The 19,055-nt window shown below is 43.8% G+C and overlaps 1 protein-coding gene across 1 annotated transcript in view; it reads right to left on the bottom strand.

Moving 5' to 3' along the window:
• scml4 (Scm polycomb group protein like 4) overlaps positions 1 to 19,055 on the bottom strand; it is a 96,159-nt gene that overhangs the window by 12,079 nt on the left and 65,025 nt on the right. The window contains exons 6-7 of the mRNA XM_059982994.1: positions 7,712 to 7,978; positions 4,093 to 4,256 (exon numbers count right to left, since the gene is read on the bottom strand). Of these exons, the coding sequence (XP_059838977.1) occupies positions 4,093 to 4,256; positions 7,712 to 7,978 (431 nt within the window). The remainder of the gene's footprint in view (positions 1 to 4,092; positions 4,257 to 7,711; positions 7,979 to 19,055) is intronic.

Raw genomic sequence — 19,055 nt, 5'->3', positions numbered from 1 at the left:
AAAAGCATGTCGCCATAATTTTTACGTTCTAATAATTCACTCTGAAGTAAACTGTCACAAATCTTTCAGGAGTCATTCTCATTTCACTCCATTAAGCCAAATGGACGAGGGCAGCTCCTCACCCGGGACTAGGACCAGAGAGCGCAGCCTCAAAATAGAGGGACATCTATTTAGAACAGAGACAAGGAGGAGTTTCTTCAGCCAGACCGTGGTGAATCTGTGCAATTCACTGCTGAGTCTCCGGGTGTAGTTAAGGCAGTGGTTGATAGGTGTTTGATTAGTCAGGGTGTGAAAGGTTATGGGGAGAAGGCAGGGAGAATGGGGTTGAGAGGGAATTTCTCCCCCCACATTCCTGTTTTTCTCACCTTATCTCCTCACCTGCCCATCACCTCCCTCAAGTGCTCCTCCCCCTTCCCTTTTTTCCATGGTCTTCTATCCTCCCCTATCAGATTCCCCTTTCTCCAGCCCTTTATCTCTTTGAAGATGTACGTATGAAGACTCGTACGGCCAGATTTGGGAACAGTTTCCTTCCAACTGCTGAACGGATCCTGACCCGGATCTGGGCCGTACATTCCAAATATCCAGACCTGACTTGCACTACCTTTCCTTCCCTTTTCTATTTTCTAATTATGATTTATCATTGAAATTTTTATTATACTTACTTCGATTTGTACCTCAGGGAGCGCGAAGCGAGCAGAAACAAATATCACTGTGATGATTGTACGCTCTAGTATCAATCGTTTGGTGATAATAAAGTATTTGTTTTCATTCTTTCACCACTCATCTTCCCAACGCTATGCTTCACCCCTCCCTCTCTCTCAGTTTCACCTGTCACCTTGTACCTCTTCCTCCCCTCCTCCCTCACCCTCCTACTCTGACTTCCCTTCTTTCTTTCCCTGAAGAAGGGTCCCGGCCCAAAAGGTTGACTGTTAACTCGTTTCCATAGATGCTACCTGACCTGCTGAGTTACTCCAGTATTTTGTATGAGTTGCTTGGATTTCCAGCATTGGCAGACTTTCTCATGTTTGAGAGGGGAATTGATCAGCCATGATGAAATGGCACAGCAGACTCAACTGGCCAATAGGCCCAATTCTGCTCTTATGTCTAATGGACTAGATAAAACTTGCAGACAAAAATTTAAGAAGGACCTGCAGTGATAGAATGGTCCATGCAAATGTTCACATCCACTACTTATAAGAAGGTCGAAATGCTGAGTAAGTTATTTGCATCAAGGACTGGTATGGAAACACTAATGAACAGAAATGGCTACAGAAAGTGCTAAATACCACCAGACCATAAGATATAGGAGCAGAATTAGGCCATTGAGTCTGTTCCGCCATTTCATCATGGCTGATCCATTTTCCCTCTCTGCCCCAATTTCCTGCCTTCTCCCCATATCACTTCATGCCCTGACCAATCAGGAATCTATTAAACTTTGCCTTAAACATACGTCCGTACATAAAGACAGCCTCCACAGCTGCCTGTGGTAAAGAATTCCACAGATTCACCACTCCCTGGCTAAAGAAATTTCTCCTCACCAATGTTCTAAAAGGATGCGTCTCTTTTCAGAGGCTGGTCTTAGACTCTCCCACCATAGGAAACATCCTCTCATATCCACTCTATCAAGGTCTTTCACCATTCAACAGGTTTCAGTGAGGTCACCGCACATTCTTCTGAATTCTAGTGAATACAGGCCCAGAGCCACCATATGACAAGCCTTTCAATCCTGGAATCATTTTCATGAGCCTCCTTTGAACCCTCTCCAGTGTCAGCGCATCCTTTCTAAGATAAGAGGCCCAAACCTTCTCTCAATACTCCAATTGTGGCCTCACTAATACTTTATAAACTTTCAACATTACATTCTTGCTTTTATATTCTAGTCCTCTTGAAATGAATGCTAACATTGCATTTGCCTTCCTCACCACACACCCAGCCTGCAAGTTAACCTTTTGAGAATCATGTACAAGGACTTCCAAATCCCTTTGCTCCGCATTTTTTTTGTATTTTCTCTCCCTTTAGAGAATAGTCAAATCTTTAATTTCTTCTACCAAAGTGCATGACCATACACTTCCCGACACTGTATTCCATCTGCCATTTCTTTGCCTATTCCCCTAATCTATCTAAATCAGGCATGGGCAAAATACGGCCCGCAGGCCATATGCGGCCCGTTAAGCTTTTTAATCCGGCCCGCAGAACTTGATGAAATTATATTAATTAACAAGGTTTATTAACATGTTTTTTCCCTGCAATTCTGGCGTTTTCCCAATAGATGACGCACTCTATATACATTGACCTTTGTTGAGGTGCAGCGTATTACTCCACATTTGCGCTTTACTCTTTGTTCGGCTCGACCTATTTGTGTGAACAAGCGTTCAGCGTCATGAACATCAACAAAGCCAGCCACAGATCCAAGTTAACTGACCAACACCTCAGATCCATCCTGAGAATCGCCACAACAAAACTAAATCCAGACTTTGATGCGCTGGCTAAAAAGGGAGACCAACAACACTGTTCCCACTGAAATTAAAAATAAGTTTCTTCGTTGTGTTATGTAAAAAATGCATTTGAAAATATTTTTTTCAATAAGCCTTACATGTTACATGTCATTTCTGTTAAGTGATGGACATGAGTAGTGCGCAGGTGCATGTACGTTCTCAAAATAAAAAATGCGCTCCAGATCAATAACGCGCTCCGCATACTGGTGTGCTGTCACTGTTCTCTCCTTGTGCTGGTCGTTGTTGAGTTTTGGCACAGGGGACAATTGAATAAGAAGGAGCAGGAATAGTAGACCTGCAGCTCCTACCGTTTTTGAAATAAAGACAGTCAGGAGGAGAGTGATGATGATAATATCTTGAAGGATAACAGAATTTTCAGTGCTTTAAAATAATAACTGTTACTATTTTAAAAAAGCTGTATTTTATTCATTTAATTTTCAGTGTTTTAAAAGTCATTTCAATAAATAGCTAAATACCATGGGACTTCAAAGACAGATATTTTGTTGTAATGCATTTGTTCATTTTCAATTGAAATTGAAGCACATGTTTTCTACATACCCCATGATATTTTTTTTTCTCTTATGAGGTGTATTACCAAAACACTCCGTCCATCTGCTCCTGTTCCGGCCCCCCTGTCAAATTTTAGAAACCTTTGTGGCCCACAAGTCAAAAAGTTTGCCCACCCCTGGTCTAAATCTTTCTGTAGCCTGCTTCCTCAAAACTACCTTCCCCCCCACCTGCCTTCATATCATCTGCAAACTTTGCAATGAAGCCATCAATCCTTTCATCCAAATCACTGACAAGTAATGTAATAAGAATCAGTCCCAACACAGGCACTTATGGAACACCATTGGTCACTGGTAGCCAGTCAGAAAAGGTCCCATTTTCCCCCATTCTTCTTTACAAAACTGCTCAAGCTCTGCCAGATTGGAAGGAAAACCAATTGGCTGCATCAGTGATGATTTGGTGTGCCATATTAAAAGGGGGTGAATACTTATGCAATCAATTATTTTTGCGATTTATATTTGTAATTAATTTCGATCGCTTTGTAGAGATCAGTTTTCACTTTGACACAAGAGTCTTTTTCTGTTGATCAGTGTCAAAAAAAAAGCCAAATTCAATCTACTGTGACTCAATGTTGTAAAAAAATAAAATGCGAAGACTTCCGAGGGGGGTGAATAAGCACTGTATTATGCTTGAGTTTCAAGCTCCTGAACTGCCATGGTTAACGTTGTTCAGCACAACTTTGAACTAATTCTATGATCTACACACTCATTTTAAGGACTCTTTACAACTCATGTCCTCAGTATTATTTTTATTTGCGCAGTTTGTCTTGTTTTTTGCCCGTTACACACTGAAGTTTAGTCAGTCTTTGCCTGTTTGTGTCACTTTTTGTAAAATTCTATCACATTATCCTGTAACTGCTTGCAAGAAACCGAATTTCAAGGTTGTATATGGTAACATGCATGTACTTTGATAATAGATTTCCTTTGAACTTTGAGTTTAATTGGCCTTGACTGTTGCCTGATCAGAAAGGCAAGCTCAGCTTGATGTGTGGTTGCTTAAGCAGAGGCAAGGTTTCCTGATTGACACTTACATGCTTCCTGAAGAGCTCAGCATGTGGACCCAGAGCCTGAGGGTCAGATTCCCTGACAAAACGCATTACATCCTCCACAGTCCAGGTAGACGGATGCCTGCTGTATGACCGGAGCGTGTCCTGCGGCAGCATGTGACGTTCAGGGCCTGAGGCAGGACTAGTCACTAAAATAAGTTCATAAGGAAATAAAATAATAGAATAGTTCAACATGATTGACCATGAAAATATTAAAGCAAAAGAGTTGGAAGCACGATTTTGCCAATTAACAGGAAAGCTGAGCCAAATTTTGCTTCTTTCCATTTGCAAATACTGCATCTGATGTATTTACTCAAAACCCTGTGTTCTTCTATTCAAGGCCTTCCCAGCATTATATAAATGTAAAAATGGGTAAAACTCTCAGTACTTGTCTATAATAAAATTAAACAAGATAGAGGGAAAAGATCTCATGTCCAAATAATTAGACTATAATTAATTTCGCACTTTTCTAATTTATATTAGTTAGAATGTAAATACTTCTCCACTGAGGTTGGGAGAGACTACAAATTTGGACCATGGGTTAAGGGTGAAAAGTGAAGTGTTTAAAGGGGAACAGGAGGAGAACCTTCTTCGCTCAGAGGGTGGTGAGAGTGTGGGAACATGCAAGTGGTGGATACAAATTCGTTTAAGGGAAGTTTGGATAGGGATGTGGATGGGAGGGGTATGGAGGAATATGGTCCGGGTGCAGGTTGATGGAACTATGCGGTTTAATTGTTTTGGCATGGACCGGATGGGCTAACGGACCTGTTTCTGTGCTGTAACGTTCTATTACTCCAGATCAATGAACACTGTTCAGATTGATAGATATTACTTATTCAGATCTTATGCACCCACCTTCAGCTCTTTAAATAATATCAAGCCTCTTTATAAGCAGCTTCTTTAACCTGGCTGTTGCCCTCTTCTTCTCATCCCCACTGCCCAATCCCGCTCTAATTTATCAGCTGCATGGAAAAGTTTTTGGTCCCAAGTGATCGGAAGATGAACAGTGCAGAGAGGCTATGTCTGAGAGGCCATTTCCGATTTCACCTGGAACTCAACATAAGCAGAGACAAGGTCCCTTCCCTCACCCTGACAATCAAAACAAAACTAAAACACTGAGCCCTTGCTTTGAATGAGAGAAAACCAAATCCCTGCTTCCCATGGGAATCAGAATCAATCAAGGCTGACCCACAGAGCAGACGCGTCCTCAGGTCTAAAAATACGCTGATTAAAAATAGCGCCACATACCCAGTCCAGACTGCTTGCCCAGACTCTGTCATGGATTTTAAGGTTACTTTAGGGCAGCACAGTGTCAAGCTGATAAAGCAAATGTCTAACAACTCCAGAGATGAGTAAATTCGTCATCTCACAACTCCAGAGACGAGTGAACTCACCGCCTCACAACTCCAGTGACTAGTAAAGCCACTGTCTAATGATTGACATCCCTATCCCGGGAAAAAGAGTTTGAGAACTATTAATTAAATAAGTATTAAAAGCTTTATTCAGAAGTGCCAAACAGGCCCTTCTGGCCCTTTGAGCTGGGCTGCCCAGCAACCCCCAATTTAACCCCAGCCTAATAACAGGACAATTTACAATGACCAATTAACTTACCAACTGGTACGTCTCCGGACTGTGAGAGGAAACCGGAACACTCGGAGGAAAGCCACGGGGAGAAAGTGCAAACTCCTTACTGACAGTGGTGGGAATTCAACCCTGCTCACTGGTACTGTAAGGCATTGTGCTGACTACTATGTTGCTGTGATTTGAAGTTCACTGTAGACCCTATGGGCCTCTTTGTTGTCTTTATGACTGTTACTAACACGATGGGCTGATGGAAGGAGGTGTGAGAAGGGATGGAGACATAGGTTAAAGTAATCTGCATTTCTGACTGACAGACAAACCGTGAAAGTTTTAAACCAACTGCAGATGCTATACATCTGAAATAAAAACAGAAAATAAATACCAGCGGAGCTATGATGACAGTAGAGAGCAGCTTCTTCAAGCTCATCTGAGGAAACAGCTTAATTTCTACTTTTAATGTCCCTTTTTTCCTTTTCAAAGAGGATGGGTTCTATCAGTGTCCCTGACTTGCAACTGTATTCAAACTGCAGTTCTTTACGGCGATGGTTCCCGCTTCTGGGGCTCACTGACCAGCCGTCTAACACTATCCCAAGGGCGTGGCCTAGAAGACAAGCACGCCTTTGTTTGCAGCCCTGTGGCCAATACCATTCTATGCTGGAGCTTTCGACTGAAGCGTTGCTGGAGAAATTGGAATATTGGGAACAGCGGATTAGCTACTGGAGGTCTCTGTACTTGCTCTCTCGCTGGTGAGGTTGCTGCCGATTCACGAGTCAAAGAACTCAAAAAAAAGCGACGCGGCAGACTTTAATACTGCAAATCTGTGAGTCGTTTTGTTTCTGTCGGTCACCCCCTCTCGCAGTGTGACACCTCTCTGCCCCTTTATTAGGGAGAGACAGAGCCTGTGGCAAATTGGCCGGGTGAAGGACTGGTTTTTCAGTACTGCAGATCACGGTCTCTCTCGGGGACTTGCTGCTGCTTACTTGCAGGGTAGTGAGTGCTGAAGCTTTTTGCTTAGATAGGTAGGGGAGCGGAGGGGTGATGCTTTGCTGTACACGGGAGGAGGGAGATGGGGGATTTGTGGTTCTAATGTTTTACTGTCGTTCATTCTTTGGTTTACTCTTCTGTCTTTGTGGATGTTTGCGAACAAGAATTTCAGGTGATAGGTATATTGCATACATTCTTTGATATCAAATGGAACTATTGAAAATGCTCAAAACACTCATCTGATCAGGCAGCATCTGTGGAAAGAGAAACAGTTAATGCTTGAGGTTGTGATGAGAAGTTCTGTTCCTCTTTCTACAGATGTTGTCTAACCTGCTGACTGTTTCTACCATAGAACGTCAGAATCAGGCTTTACATTACTGATACAGTAGGCCTCCGTTAGTCTCGATAGACCATGGATTTGCGCCTTGGAAAGTTTCCAGGGCGCAAGCCTGGGCAAGGTTTTTTTTTGTGGAAGACCAGCAGTTGCCCAAGCTGCGAGTCTCCCCTCTCCACCACACCGATGTTGCCCAAAGGAAGGGCATTAGAACCCTTACAGCTTGGCACCGGTGTCATTGCAGAGCGATATGTGGTTAAGTGCCTTGCTCAAGGACACACATGCAGCCTCAGCCAAGGCTCGAACTAGCGACCTTCAGATCTCTAGACGAATGCCTTAACCACTCGGCCACAGGCCAACACACTGATACAGTATATGCTGTGAAGTTGGTTGGTTTGTGGCAGCAGAGCAATTTAAAAAACTATAAATTACAATTATTTATATATAAAACTAAATTAAATACGTAGTGCAAAAAGGTGGCGTGTGGGTTGATAGCTGAGTCGGCCACTGTTACAGGTCGTTCATTTGTAGGTGAGGGACGTGGAATCGGATGGGGGGAGAGTGTTGGTAGTGATCGGAAAATGGGTACAACATAGTAAATTGGAGTTAATGTACGGTGAGTGTAACTGGCCGGCGTAGACTCAGTGGCCTGTTGGACCTCTCAGTACCCTCGGGCTCAATGGCAACGGCCGACATGAAACATACCTGCATTACCACTTTCCTTGCCCTCATAGAACGCCGCGCCACCAGCCACGCTGGGCGAAAGCCGTCGCAGGCCCGCGGAAGGGGGCCCACTGGAGGACTGGTAGGATGCGCGGTAGTTGTACGGAACGGGCCCCGCACTCCTGTGGTCTCCAGAGTTACGCCTCGACGGACTGCGGGCGTTCATTGAGTGGAGGGAACCATCTATGGAGTCCACAGCAAATCTGCTCTCCACAGATCCGATGAGGTCATCCTCTGATATCACCGTCTCTGGAGTGGGAATCATAAAAGAAAAACGCACGATTCAGTCACACATCCGTTTGTTGGTTAGGGGAACAGAAAGGAGGTTCCGAGGATCAGTACGAGATGGACTGTTGCCTCCCGGGTGTCAGGATCAGATGAGTCTCAGATCGAGTTCACAGCGTTCTTAAGCGGGACGGTGAGAAGCCAGAGGTCATGGCCCACGTGGGCACCAATGGCATGGGTACGGAGAGTGACGAGATCCTGCAAAGTGTGTGTCGGGAGTTAGGTGGTAAGTAAAAGGACAGGACCTCCACAGTTGTGACCTCAGGACTGCTACCTGTGCCACTTGCTAACAAGGCCAGAAACAGGAAGATCATGCGATCTAACACGTGCCTAAGGAACTGGTGCAGGAGGGAGGGCTTCACGCTTTTGGATCATTGGGCTTTCTTTCAGGGAAGCTGTGACCTGCAAGAAGAGAGCGTGTGCTCAGTGAACGGTGTGCTGCCATTCGCAACACAGATCCAGAACCGGAGGCTGACTAATACCCCAGCAGGAAGGTTTGCTAGTGCGCCTCGGGAGGTTTTAAACTCGAGTTAGGGGGGGATGGGGACCAGAGCGCCAGAGCAGATAGTGGAGTGGTTGCGGAGAAAGATTTTGTTAGGCCTGCGTACAAAGTCAGGAATCAAAGGCTAACTGATGTTCTGAGCTGTGTATATTTCAATGCAAGGAGTATTGTAGGAAACACAGGTGAACTGAGGGCATGAATCGGCATCTGGAATTACGATATTGTAGCTGTTAGTGAGACTTGGTTGCAGAAAGGGCAGGACTGGCAGCTCAGTGTCAGGGATTCCATTGTTTTAGACCTGATAGAGTGGGAGAGATGGCATTACCAGTCAGGGAAAAGGTCACGGCAGTGCTCAGTCAGGACTGGAAAGTTCATCAGGTGAGGCTTTGTGGGCATAACTGAGGGATAAGAAAGGTATGACCATGTTAATGAGATTATAACATAGACCACCCAACAGTATAGAGGAGCAGATATTTAGAAAGGTCGCGGACTGTTGCAAGAAACATAAGGTTGTGATGGTACATGATTTTAACTTTCCACACGTTGTCTGGAATTCCCATACTGTAAAAGGACTAGATGGGAAAGGGTTTGTCAAATGTGTTCAGAAAGGTTTTCTTAATCACTGCATCCAAGTCTTAACTATAGAAAGTGCAATGCTAGATCTCCTCTTAAGGATTAAGACAGGGCAGGCGAAAGAAGGGGAGGGAACATTTTGCATTAGTTACAATAATGCCAATAGTTTCAAGGTAATTACGGAAAAGGATACGTCTGGTCCTCAGCTCGAGATTCTAAATTGGAGAAAGACAAATTTTGATGGTATCAGAAAGGATCTGGCAAGTGAGGATTGGGACAGGCTGTTTTCTGACAAAGGTGTACTTAGTAAATGGAAGGCCTTCAAAAGTGAAAGTTTGACACTACAGGGTTTGCATGTTCCTGTCAGAATAAAAGGCAAGGATAACAGGTTTGAGCAGCTTGGTTTTTGTGAGAAATTGAGACTCTGGTTGAGCAAAAGGAGGTGCATAACAGGTAGTATATTGGCAGGCAGGAACAAATGAGGTACCTAAGGAGTATAGGAAATGCAAGATGCGAATCAAGAGGGCTAAAGGAAGACATGAACTTGTTCTAGCAGACAAGATGAAGGAGATGCCCGAGAGCTTGGAACGATATATTAAGAGCGAAAGGATAGCAAGGACAAAATTTGTCCTCTGGGGGGGTCAGAGTGGTAGTCTGTGCATGGAGCCAAAAGAGATGGGGGAGATCTTAAATGGATTTTTTGCATCTGTATTTATTCGGGAGACGGACACAGAGACTGCAGAGGTGAGGCAAAGCAGCAGTGAGGTCATGGACCAGATGAGGATTACAGAGGAGGGGGTGTTTGCTGCCTTGAGGCAAATTAGGGAGGATAAATCCCCAGGACCTGACAAGCTGTCCCCTCAGACCATGTGGGAGGCAAGTACAGAAATTGCACTGGCCCTAGCATAGTTAAAACATCCTTAGCTGTGGGTGAGATACCAGATGATTAGAGGATAGCTAATGGTTTTCTATTGTTTGAGAAAGGATCTGAGAATAATCCCAGGAATTATAGGCTGGTGAGCCTGACATCAGTAGTGGGTAGGTTATTGAAAGATATTCCAAGAGAACAGATATTGAAGTATTTGGATAGACAGGGACTGATTAGGGCTAGTCAACATGGCTTTGTGCATGATAAGTCATGTCTGAACATTCTTTGAGTTTTCAAGAAGGTTACAAGGGAAGTTGATGAAGGTAAACTAGAGTATGTTGTCTACATGGACCTGAGCAAGGCCTTTGACAAGGATCGCATGAGAAGTTGGTCAAGAAGGCTGAGTCGCTTGTCATTCAAGATGAGGTAGTAAATCAGATTAGACGTCGGCTTTGTGGGAGAAGCCAGAGAGTGGCAGTAGATGGTTGCCCCTCTGGTTGGTGGTGTACCGAAGGGATCTATGTTCAGTCCATTGTTGTATGTCATCTATATCAACGACCTGGATGATACTGTGGTGAATTGGATCAGCAAATTATTTCAGCTGACACCAAGGATGCAGGCGTAGTGGTCAGCGAGAAAGACTGGCAAAACTTGCAGTGGGATATGTAGCAGCTGGAAAAAATGGGTTGAAAGATAGCAGGTGGAACTTAATGCAGAGAAGTGTGTGGCACTGCACGTTGGGAGGACTGACCAGGGAACAGGTCTTACACAGCGAGCATTAGGGCACTGAGGAGTGCAGTAGAACAGAGGGATTTGGGAATACAAACCCAGAATTCCTTGAAAATGGCATCTTAAGTAGATTGGGTCAAAAAGAAAGATTTTAACATACTAGCCTTCGTAAATCAGTGTATTGAGTACAAGAGTTAGAATGTCATATTGAAATTGTATTAAATATTGGTGAGGCCTAACTTGGAGTACGGTGTGTAGTTCTAGTCCCCTACCTACAGGAAAGATGTCAATAAGTTTGAAAGAGTGCAGAGAAAATTTACAAGGATGTTGCCAGGCTTGAGGACCTGAGTTAAAGGGCAAGGTTAGGACTTTATTCCCTAGAATGTAGAAGATTGAGGAGAGATTTGATGGAGGTTTACAAAATTATGAGTGGTATAGAAATGATAATGCCAGCTGGTGGCATAGTGGCATCAGCGGTGGACTTTGGGACAAGAGGTCCTGAGTTCGAATCCGGCCAGCTCCCTTGCACGCTCTCCATCCGTGCCTGGGGTTGAGTGTCGAGCTAGCAGCTCGACCTTGTAAAAAAATCTGGAGAGGGATGGGCTCCGCCAGGTTTCAGATGCCCAAGACACGCCGTACGATGAGCAATCACCAAAAAGATCAGTGCAAAAAGCTTGTCATGATGGCGCCCTGACGACTCCACCAGGAGTTAAGGTCACACACTCACACACACGCGCACACACGCACACGCACAGATTAGGAGAAAGCTTCATCATCCACCAGAAAAAGCAGGATCTCCCATTTCAATTCTACACCCCATTCCCATTCTGACATGCCTGTCCACGGTCTCCTGTACTGTCGTGATGAAGCCACACTCAGGTTGGAAGAGCAACACCCGATATTCTGTCTGGGTAGCCTCCAACCTGGTAGCATGAACTCAGAATCGGGTTTATTATCACTGGCATGTGACGTGAAATTTGTTAACTTACCTGCAGCAGTTCAATGCAATACATAATATAGAAGAGAAAAAGTAAATAAATAAAATAAAAATAATAATAATAAATAACCATAAAACAATTACAGCATGGAAACAGGCCATCTCAGCCCTTCTAGTCCATTCCAAACGCTTACTCTCACCTAGTCCCACCGACCTGCACTCAGCCAATAACCTTCCATTCCTTTCCTATCCATATACCTATCCAATTTTTTTTTAAATGACAATACTGAACCTGCCTCTACCACTTCTACTGGAAGCTCGTTCCACATAGCTACCACTGTCTGAGTAAAGAAGTTCCCCCTCGTGTTATCCCTAAACTTTTGCCCCCTAACTCTCAACTCATGTCCTCTTGTTTGAATCTCCCCTACTCTCAATGGAAAAAGCCTATCCACTTCAACTCTATCTATCCCCCTCATAATTTTAAATACCTCTATCAAGTCCCCCCTCAACCTTCTACAATCCAAAGAATAAAGACCTAACTTGTTCAACCTTTCCCTGTAACTTAGGTGCCGAAACCCAGGTAATATTCTAGTAAATCTCCTCTGTACTCTCTCTATTTATTCTCTACTAAGTAAATCAGTTACAGTATACATATTTTGAATAGATATGAAAACATGCTAAAAACAGAAATACTGTATTATTTTTAAAAGTGAGGTAGTGTCCAAGAGTTAAATGTCCAATTAGGAATCGGATGGCAGAGGGGAAGAAGCTGTTCCTGAATCGCTGAGAGTGTGCCTTCAGGCTTCTGTACCTCCTTCCTGATGGTAACAGTGAGAAAAGGGCATGCCCTGGATGCTGGAGGTCCTTAATAATGGACGCTGCCTTTCTGAGACACCACTCCCTGAAGATGTCCTGGCTACTTTGTAGGCTAGTACCCAAGATGGAGCTGACTAGATTTACAACCCTCTGCAGCTTCTAATGAAGTATAACCACTGCCTTGCCTTCTTTATAATGTTACAAACCCCGTAACTGGGTTACTTACCAGCAAAGATAGAGGTGTCTGTTGGAGTCTGGTGATACTATTTTTAACAGTATTTTTTAGTAAAAATACACAAAAATAGTATCAATGCAAATATACAGATAATATATGTCGTCAATACTAAACCTAAAAGTGCGGGTATAATAATAATCAATAAGAAACAATCTCTATCGTTGTCTAGGGGATAATGAATTGTCCAATGGAAATCTAAAGTTCATTTCAGTTCATACAGGCTGCAGTTGTTTGTTTGTCGCTGTGTTGCAATTGTTGGAGAGAGAGAGAGAAAAAAACTTGCCGGCCTTCCTTGTTACAAACTTGATCCGTATCCGTCCTTTAGCTAGACCGTTCCGTGATGAGCCTGCCACCCAGGCAAGGGAGGACACACACGAGCTCTCACTGGCTTCGCTATAAAACGCTGTCACTGGATTTCTAGCATTTCTCCTGGTGTGTCTGAGGGGTGTTTCCCCAGACCCGTCTTTTATCCTCACTCACGGGATCTCAGATGTCAGTCAGGTTGGGATGATGCAATCCCTCAACCAGACCACTCTGGTTGACCCTGAGCAGTTTCAATGAATAGTACAGTACTCAATACACAATTCCTTCTCCAAGAGACAATAGCAGTAATCAGTGGTTCCGTTCCGCTTATGTCAGGAGACATTCCCCCTTGTTGTGTATTCTGCGTCTCTCTCTCTCTCTCATTTCCTGACATGCTGTGTATCTCTCTCATCTCCTGGGTCTCATACCCGAAATACTAGCGATCTTGCGATTCTCAAAAAGGAGGGGGTGACTTTGCACCCTTTGGCCCCTCAGAGTTGCTCCACTTTCGTAACAATAACTACATCAGTGTGTTGGGACCAGTTTAGATCCTCAGAGATCTTGATATCCGGGAACTTGAAACTGCTCACTCTCTCCACTTCTGATCCTTCTATGAGGATTGGTATGTGTTCCTTCATCTTACCCTTCCTGAAGCCCACAATCAGCTCTTTTGTCTTACTGACGTTGAGTGCCAGGTTGTTGCTGTGACACCATTCCACTAGTTGGCATATCTCACTCCCGTACACCCTCCCATCACCACCTGAGATTCTATCAACAATGGTTGTATCATCAGCAAATTTATCCATGGTATTTGAGCTATGCCAGCAGTAGGCTAAGCACACACCCCATAGGATATGTTATCACCAATCCGCACAGATCGTGGTCTTCCAGTTAGGAAGTTGAGGATCCAATTGCATAGGGAGGTACAGAGGCCCAGGTTCTGCAACTTCTCAGTCAGGATTGTGGGAATGATGGTATTAAATGCTGAGCTATAGTTGATAAACAGTATCCTGACATAGGTGTTTGTGTTGTCCAGGTTGTCTAAGGCCGTGTGGAGAGCCATTGAGATTGTGTCTGCCATTGACCTATTGTGGTGACAGGCAAACTGCAATGGGTCCAGGTCCTTGCTGAGACAGGAGTTCAGTCTAGTCATGACCAACCTCTCAGAGCATTTCATCACTGTCGAGGTGAGTGCTACCAGGCGATAGTCATTAAGGCAGCTCACATCATTCTTCTTAGATCAGCACAACTTCTGATAATTGCCTCCACCCTCTCCTTCAGCATTCCCCATTCCCGTTTCCCTCTCTCTGCTTACTCACCTGTCACCTTCCTCTGGTGCTCCTCCTCCTCCCTTTTCTCCCATGGTCTTCTGTCCTCTCCTATCAGATTCCCCCTTCTCCAGCCTTCATCTCTTTCACCAGTCATTTCCCTGGTCCTCACTTTACCCCTCCCCCTCAGTTTCACCTACTTCCTTGTACTTTTTCCTCCCCCCCCCCCCCTTTGTACTCTGACTCCTCATCTCTTTTCCAGTCCTGATGAATGGTCTTGGCCCGAATCTTCAACTGTGGACTCTTTCCCATAGATGCTGCCTGGCCTGCTGAGTTCCTCCAGCATTTTGTGTGTGTTACTTGGATTTCCATCTGCAGACTTTCTCCTGCTTGTTTCTTTTCATCCTTGCAGTTTCTTAACTCTACCCTCTAGGATTCTGTATCTTCTGATCCTACATCACTCTTTTCTCAGGTTTCGACTTCATTTTTTACCAACAGATCCCTAACCCCTCTATCTATCTACCTACCTGACCTTTAGATATAATGTGTATCCTTGGATGTTAAGCTCTCAGCTGTGATCTTACCTCAACCATGACTCTTTGATACCCACAATGCCAGTTTCTAGCTGTCCTAAAAACCATCTACCTTATTCCTTATACTGCGTGTATTCATTTTTTTCTCTACGTTGCCTTCAATTAAATTCTTACCACTTTCTAGTCATATTCTCTATTCTGAAGATTTCCATAACCTCTCCTGTACCTCTTCTTCCTTTTACTTTATCCTCGCTTTTCCAAGCAGTTGGACTCAACCCGCAGCTATTTAGTTTAAAGCTGTATTCATAGCTCTAGTTATTGCAATTTGTCAGGAACCTGGCCCCAGTATGATCCAGATTGAGCCTGTCCCATTGGAAGAGCCCCCTCCTTCCCCAATATTGACACCAATGTTCCACAAATTCAAACTTACTTCTCCCACAGCAATCTTTGAGCCTCACATTTAGCTCTCTGATCTCATGAACCCAAAAACAATGCCCTAGGTAACAATCCAAAGATTATTGCCTTATTTATCTACCTATTTCTTTATGTATTCTTTTATCTTTTCTTTCTTTTTCAATCTTTTTACTGAATTTTTCAAAAACAGATACATAATGGTCATAATAGTACAAAGAGAGTGAGATTACATTGTTGGCAATTAACACATGAGTAAAAACTATAGGTAACACCAGATAATAGACCTCCCAAACCCTTGATATAAACAAGATACAAGAAAAAAATAAAAAGATGGAAAAAAACCCCAAATTGAAAAATCAAAAACAAAATAAACTAAACTAAACACAATGAAACCTAAACTAAAAAAAAGCAAGATGGGCTATTAAATTACATCAAAAAAAAATTATTAGTGTCATCAACTCCACTCCTCTACTCAATTTAATGAATAAGATAAAGGAATCGGAAAAGGTCAAATTACGTTCTGTGAAAGTAGTGAATAAAAGGCCTCCAAGTTTCTTCAAATTTAACCGAGGAATCAAAGGTACCACTTCTAATTTTTTCTAAGTTTAAACAGGATATGGTTTGGGAAAACTATTGAGATGCAGTTGGAGGATTTATCTCTTTCCAATTCAATAAAGTAGATCTTCTAGCCATTAAAGTAACAAATGCAATCATCCGCCAAGCTGCAGAAGGCAGATCAACCATTGGTAAGCCAAAAATTGCAGCGATAGGGTGAGGTTGTAAATCAATGTGCATAACCGTAGAGAATGTATCAAAAATATCTTCCCAAAATTTTTCCAAAAGAGGGCAAGACCAAAACATGTGAGTCAGAGAGGCTACCTCCGAGTGACATCTATCACAAATCGGATTTACATGTGAGTAAAAACCAGCTCATTTATCTTTAGACATATGAGCCCTACGAACCACTTTAAATTGGATCAACATATGTGGAGTACAAATAGAAGAAAAATTAACTAATTGAAAATGTTTTCCCCGTTTCTCTAAAGGTAAAGAAAGTTGAATTTATTTATCTATCTATTTATTTATTTGGAGATACAACACAGAACAGGCCCTCACCGACCAACGAGCTACATGCCCAGCAATGCATCTAAAAAACCCTAGCCTAATCACGATGACCAATTAACACACTAATTGGTACGCCTTCAGTATATGGGAGGAAACCGGAGTTGGGAGGAAACGCACGTGTTTACAGGAAAGACATCCACACTGCTTACAGATGGCGTTGGAATGAACTGCAAACTCCGATATCCCGAGCAGTAATAGCCTCACACTAGCCCCACTTGGTTCTGTATTTTATTTCATTTCATTTTTCAATCTTTTTTATTGATTTCCAAATAAAGAATATTTTAATTTGGTCTGTAGCTGCTCAAACTTCCTCAGAAGAACCTCTTTCCTTCTTCTTCCTAGGCTGTTGGAACCCACATTGACCACAGCAATTGGATCGTTCCCTTCCCAGTCTAAATTTCTCTGCAGATCATATGAGATGCACTGATCATGGGCACCAGGCAAGTAACACAACCGTCGCTACTCTCCATCCTAGCAACAGAGAATCGTCTCTGTTCCGCTGACTAGTGTGGGTGTGTGCACGCGCATGTGTTTCTGGCTGGATGTGTGCAGTGTGTGAATCTACGAGTGAAGGGGAGTGTGCAGAGTGTGTGAATCTATGTGTGAAGGGGAGTGTGCAGAGTGTGAATGTATGAGTGAAGGGGAGTGTGCAGAGTGTGTGAATGTGCGAGTGAAGGGGAGTGTGCAGAGTGTGTGAATCTATGTGTGAAGGGGAATGTGCAGAGTGTGAATGTGCGAGTGAAGGGGAGTGTGCAGAGTGTGTGAATGTGCGAGTGAAGGGGAGTGTGCAGAGTGTGTGAATCTATGAGTGAAGGGGAGTGTGCAGAGTGTGAATGTGCGAGTGAAGGGGAGTGTGCAGAGTGTGAATGTGCGAGTGAAGGGGAGTGTGCAGAGTGTGTGAATGTGCGAGTGAAGGGGAGTGTGCAGAGTGTGAATGTGCGAGTGAAGGGGAATGTGCAGAGTGTGAATGTGCGAGTGAAGGGGAGTGTGCAGAGTGTGAATGTGCGAGTGAAGGGGAGTGTGCAGAGTGTGTGAATGTGCGAGTGAAGGGGAGTGTGCAGAGTGTGAATGTGCGAGTGAAGGGGAATGTGCAGAGTGTGAATGTGCGAGTGAAGGGGAGTGTGCAGAGTGTGAATGTGCGAGTGAAGGGGAGTGTGCAGAGTGTGTGAATGTGCGAGTGAAGGGGAGTGTGCAGAGTGTGAATGTGCGAGTGAAGGGGAATGTGCAGAGTGTGAATGTGCGAGTGAAGGGGAGTGTGCAGAGTGTGAATGTGCGAGTGAAGGGGAGTGTGCAGAGTGTGTGAATGTGCGAGTGAAGGGGAGTGTGCAGAGTGTGTGAATGTACGAGTGAAAGGGAGTGTGCAGAGTGTGTGAATGTACGAGTGAAAGGGAGTGTGCATATTTTGTGGAGGTGCATTTGTTTATTCAGTCTGATTAGCACAATCATTCAAATACAAGAGCTCTCACCTTCAGTTATAATTACTGGTGATTAATAAACTGAAACAACTGACAATGTGCAAGAATTTGCTGAACTGCAGGTGAGTTAGAAAGGATAAAATGGAAAATAAGCAGAGACCCCTTAGTTATCCAAACGAAAAGGGAGGCAGAGGCAATGTTAGGGCCAGGTAATTTCCGGAGAGAGGAGAGCTGAGAACCACAGGCGGGCACCAGTAATTTGTCAAATTTTACTAATGCAGTGGCAGATATCTCCTCAGTGTGTACATTAGCCCCTCCAGAATCCATCAATTCCAAAGAACAGAAGACACGGGAAAATTAGGCCATTCTGCTCCACACGACGTTCATATCTGATTATTAATCACTCTCAAACCCATTCTCCCATCTTCTCCCTGTAACCTTTGATACACTTACTAATCAAAAATCTATCAACCTTCACTTTAAGTAGACCCAATTACTTGGCCTCAGCAGCTGTCTGATCGATGAATTTCACAGATTCTCTAACCTCTAGCTAAAAAAATACCTTCTCATGTTTGTTCTCAAAAGACGCCCTTTAATCTGAGTCTGCGCCCTTTAGTCCTAGACGCTCTCACTACTGAAAACACCCTCTCCACATCCAGTCTTTCCAGGTCTTTCAATACTTCATGGGTTTCAATGAGATCCCCCCTCAGCCTTCTAAACAAGTTCAGGTCTAGAGGCATCAAATACTCCTCGTATGTTAATACTTCCATTCCCAGAATCTTTCTCGTGAACTTTCCAACACCAGCACATCTTTTCTCAGATGAAGGGCCCAGAGCTGCTCTCAATACTCCCAAGTGTTGTCCTTCTAATGCCTCATAAAGCCTCAGCATTACATCCTTGCTTTCATGTTGTAATCCTCTTGAAATTAATGCTAATAATGCCTTCCTTACCACTGACTCAACCTGCCAGTTGATCTTTAGGGAATCTTGGACAAGATCTCCTGAGACCCTTTGCACCTCTGATTTCCAATTTTTCTCCACTTAGAAATTACCTATGCCTCTATTCCTTCCTCCGTACACTGCCCTACACTATATTCCATCTGCCACTTCTTTGCCCCTTCTCCCAGCCTGCCCAAGCCCTTCTGCAGACTTCCTGCTTCCTCAACCCCACCTGCCCTCCTGTGTTCGTTTGGTAGAAGACAAGTTAGATTGTGTTCGACTGCATACTGCAGCAGGCTTGTTCTTGCTGACAACATCCTTGGACTCAGGGATTTGGGTTATATATGTTTTGTGTGACTGACTGTGCTACCTTACGTGTGTTACA

Source organism: Hypanus sabinus, chromosome 10, assembly GCF_030144855.1.
Source record: "Hypanus sabinus isolate sHypSab1 chromosome 10, sHypSab1.hap1, whole genome shotgun sequence".
Classification (NCBI taxonomy): domain Eukaryota; kingdom Metazoa; phylum Chordata; class Chondrichthyes; order Myliobatiformes; family Dasyatidae; genus Hypanus; species Hypanus sabinus.
The sequence above is the reverse complement of the archived record's forward strand: the minus strand, read 5'-3'. Positions and strand labels throughout refer to the sequence as shown.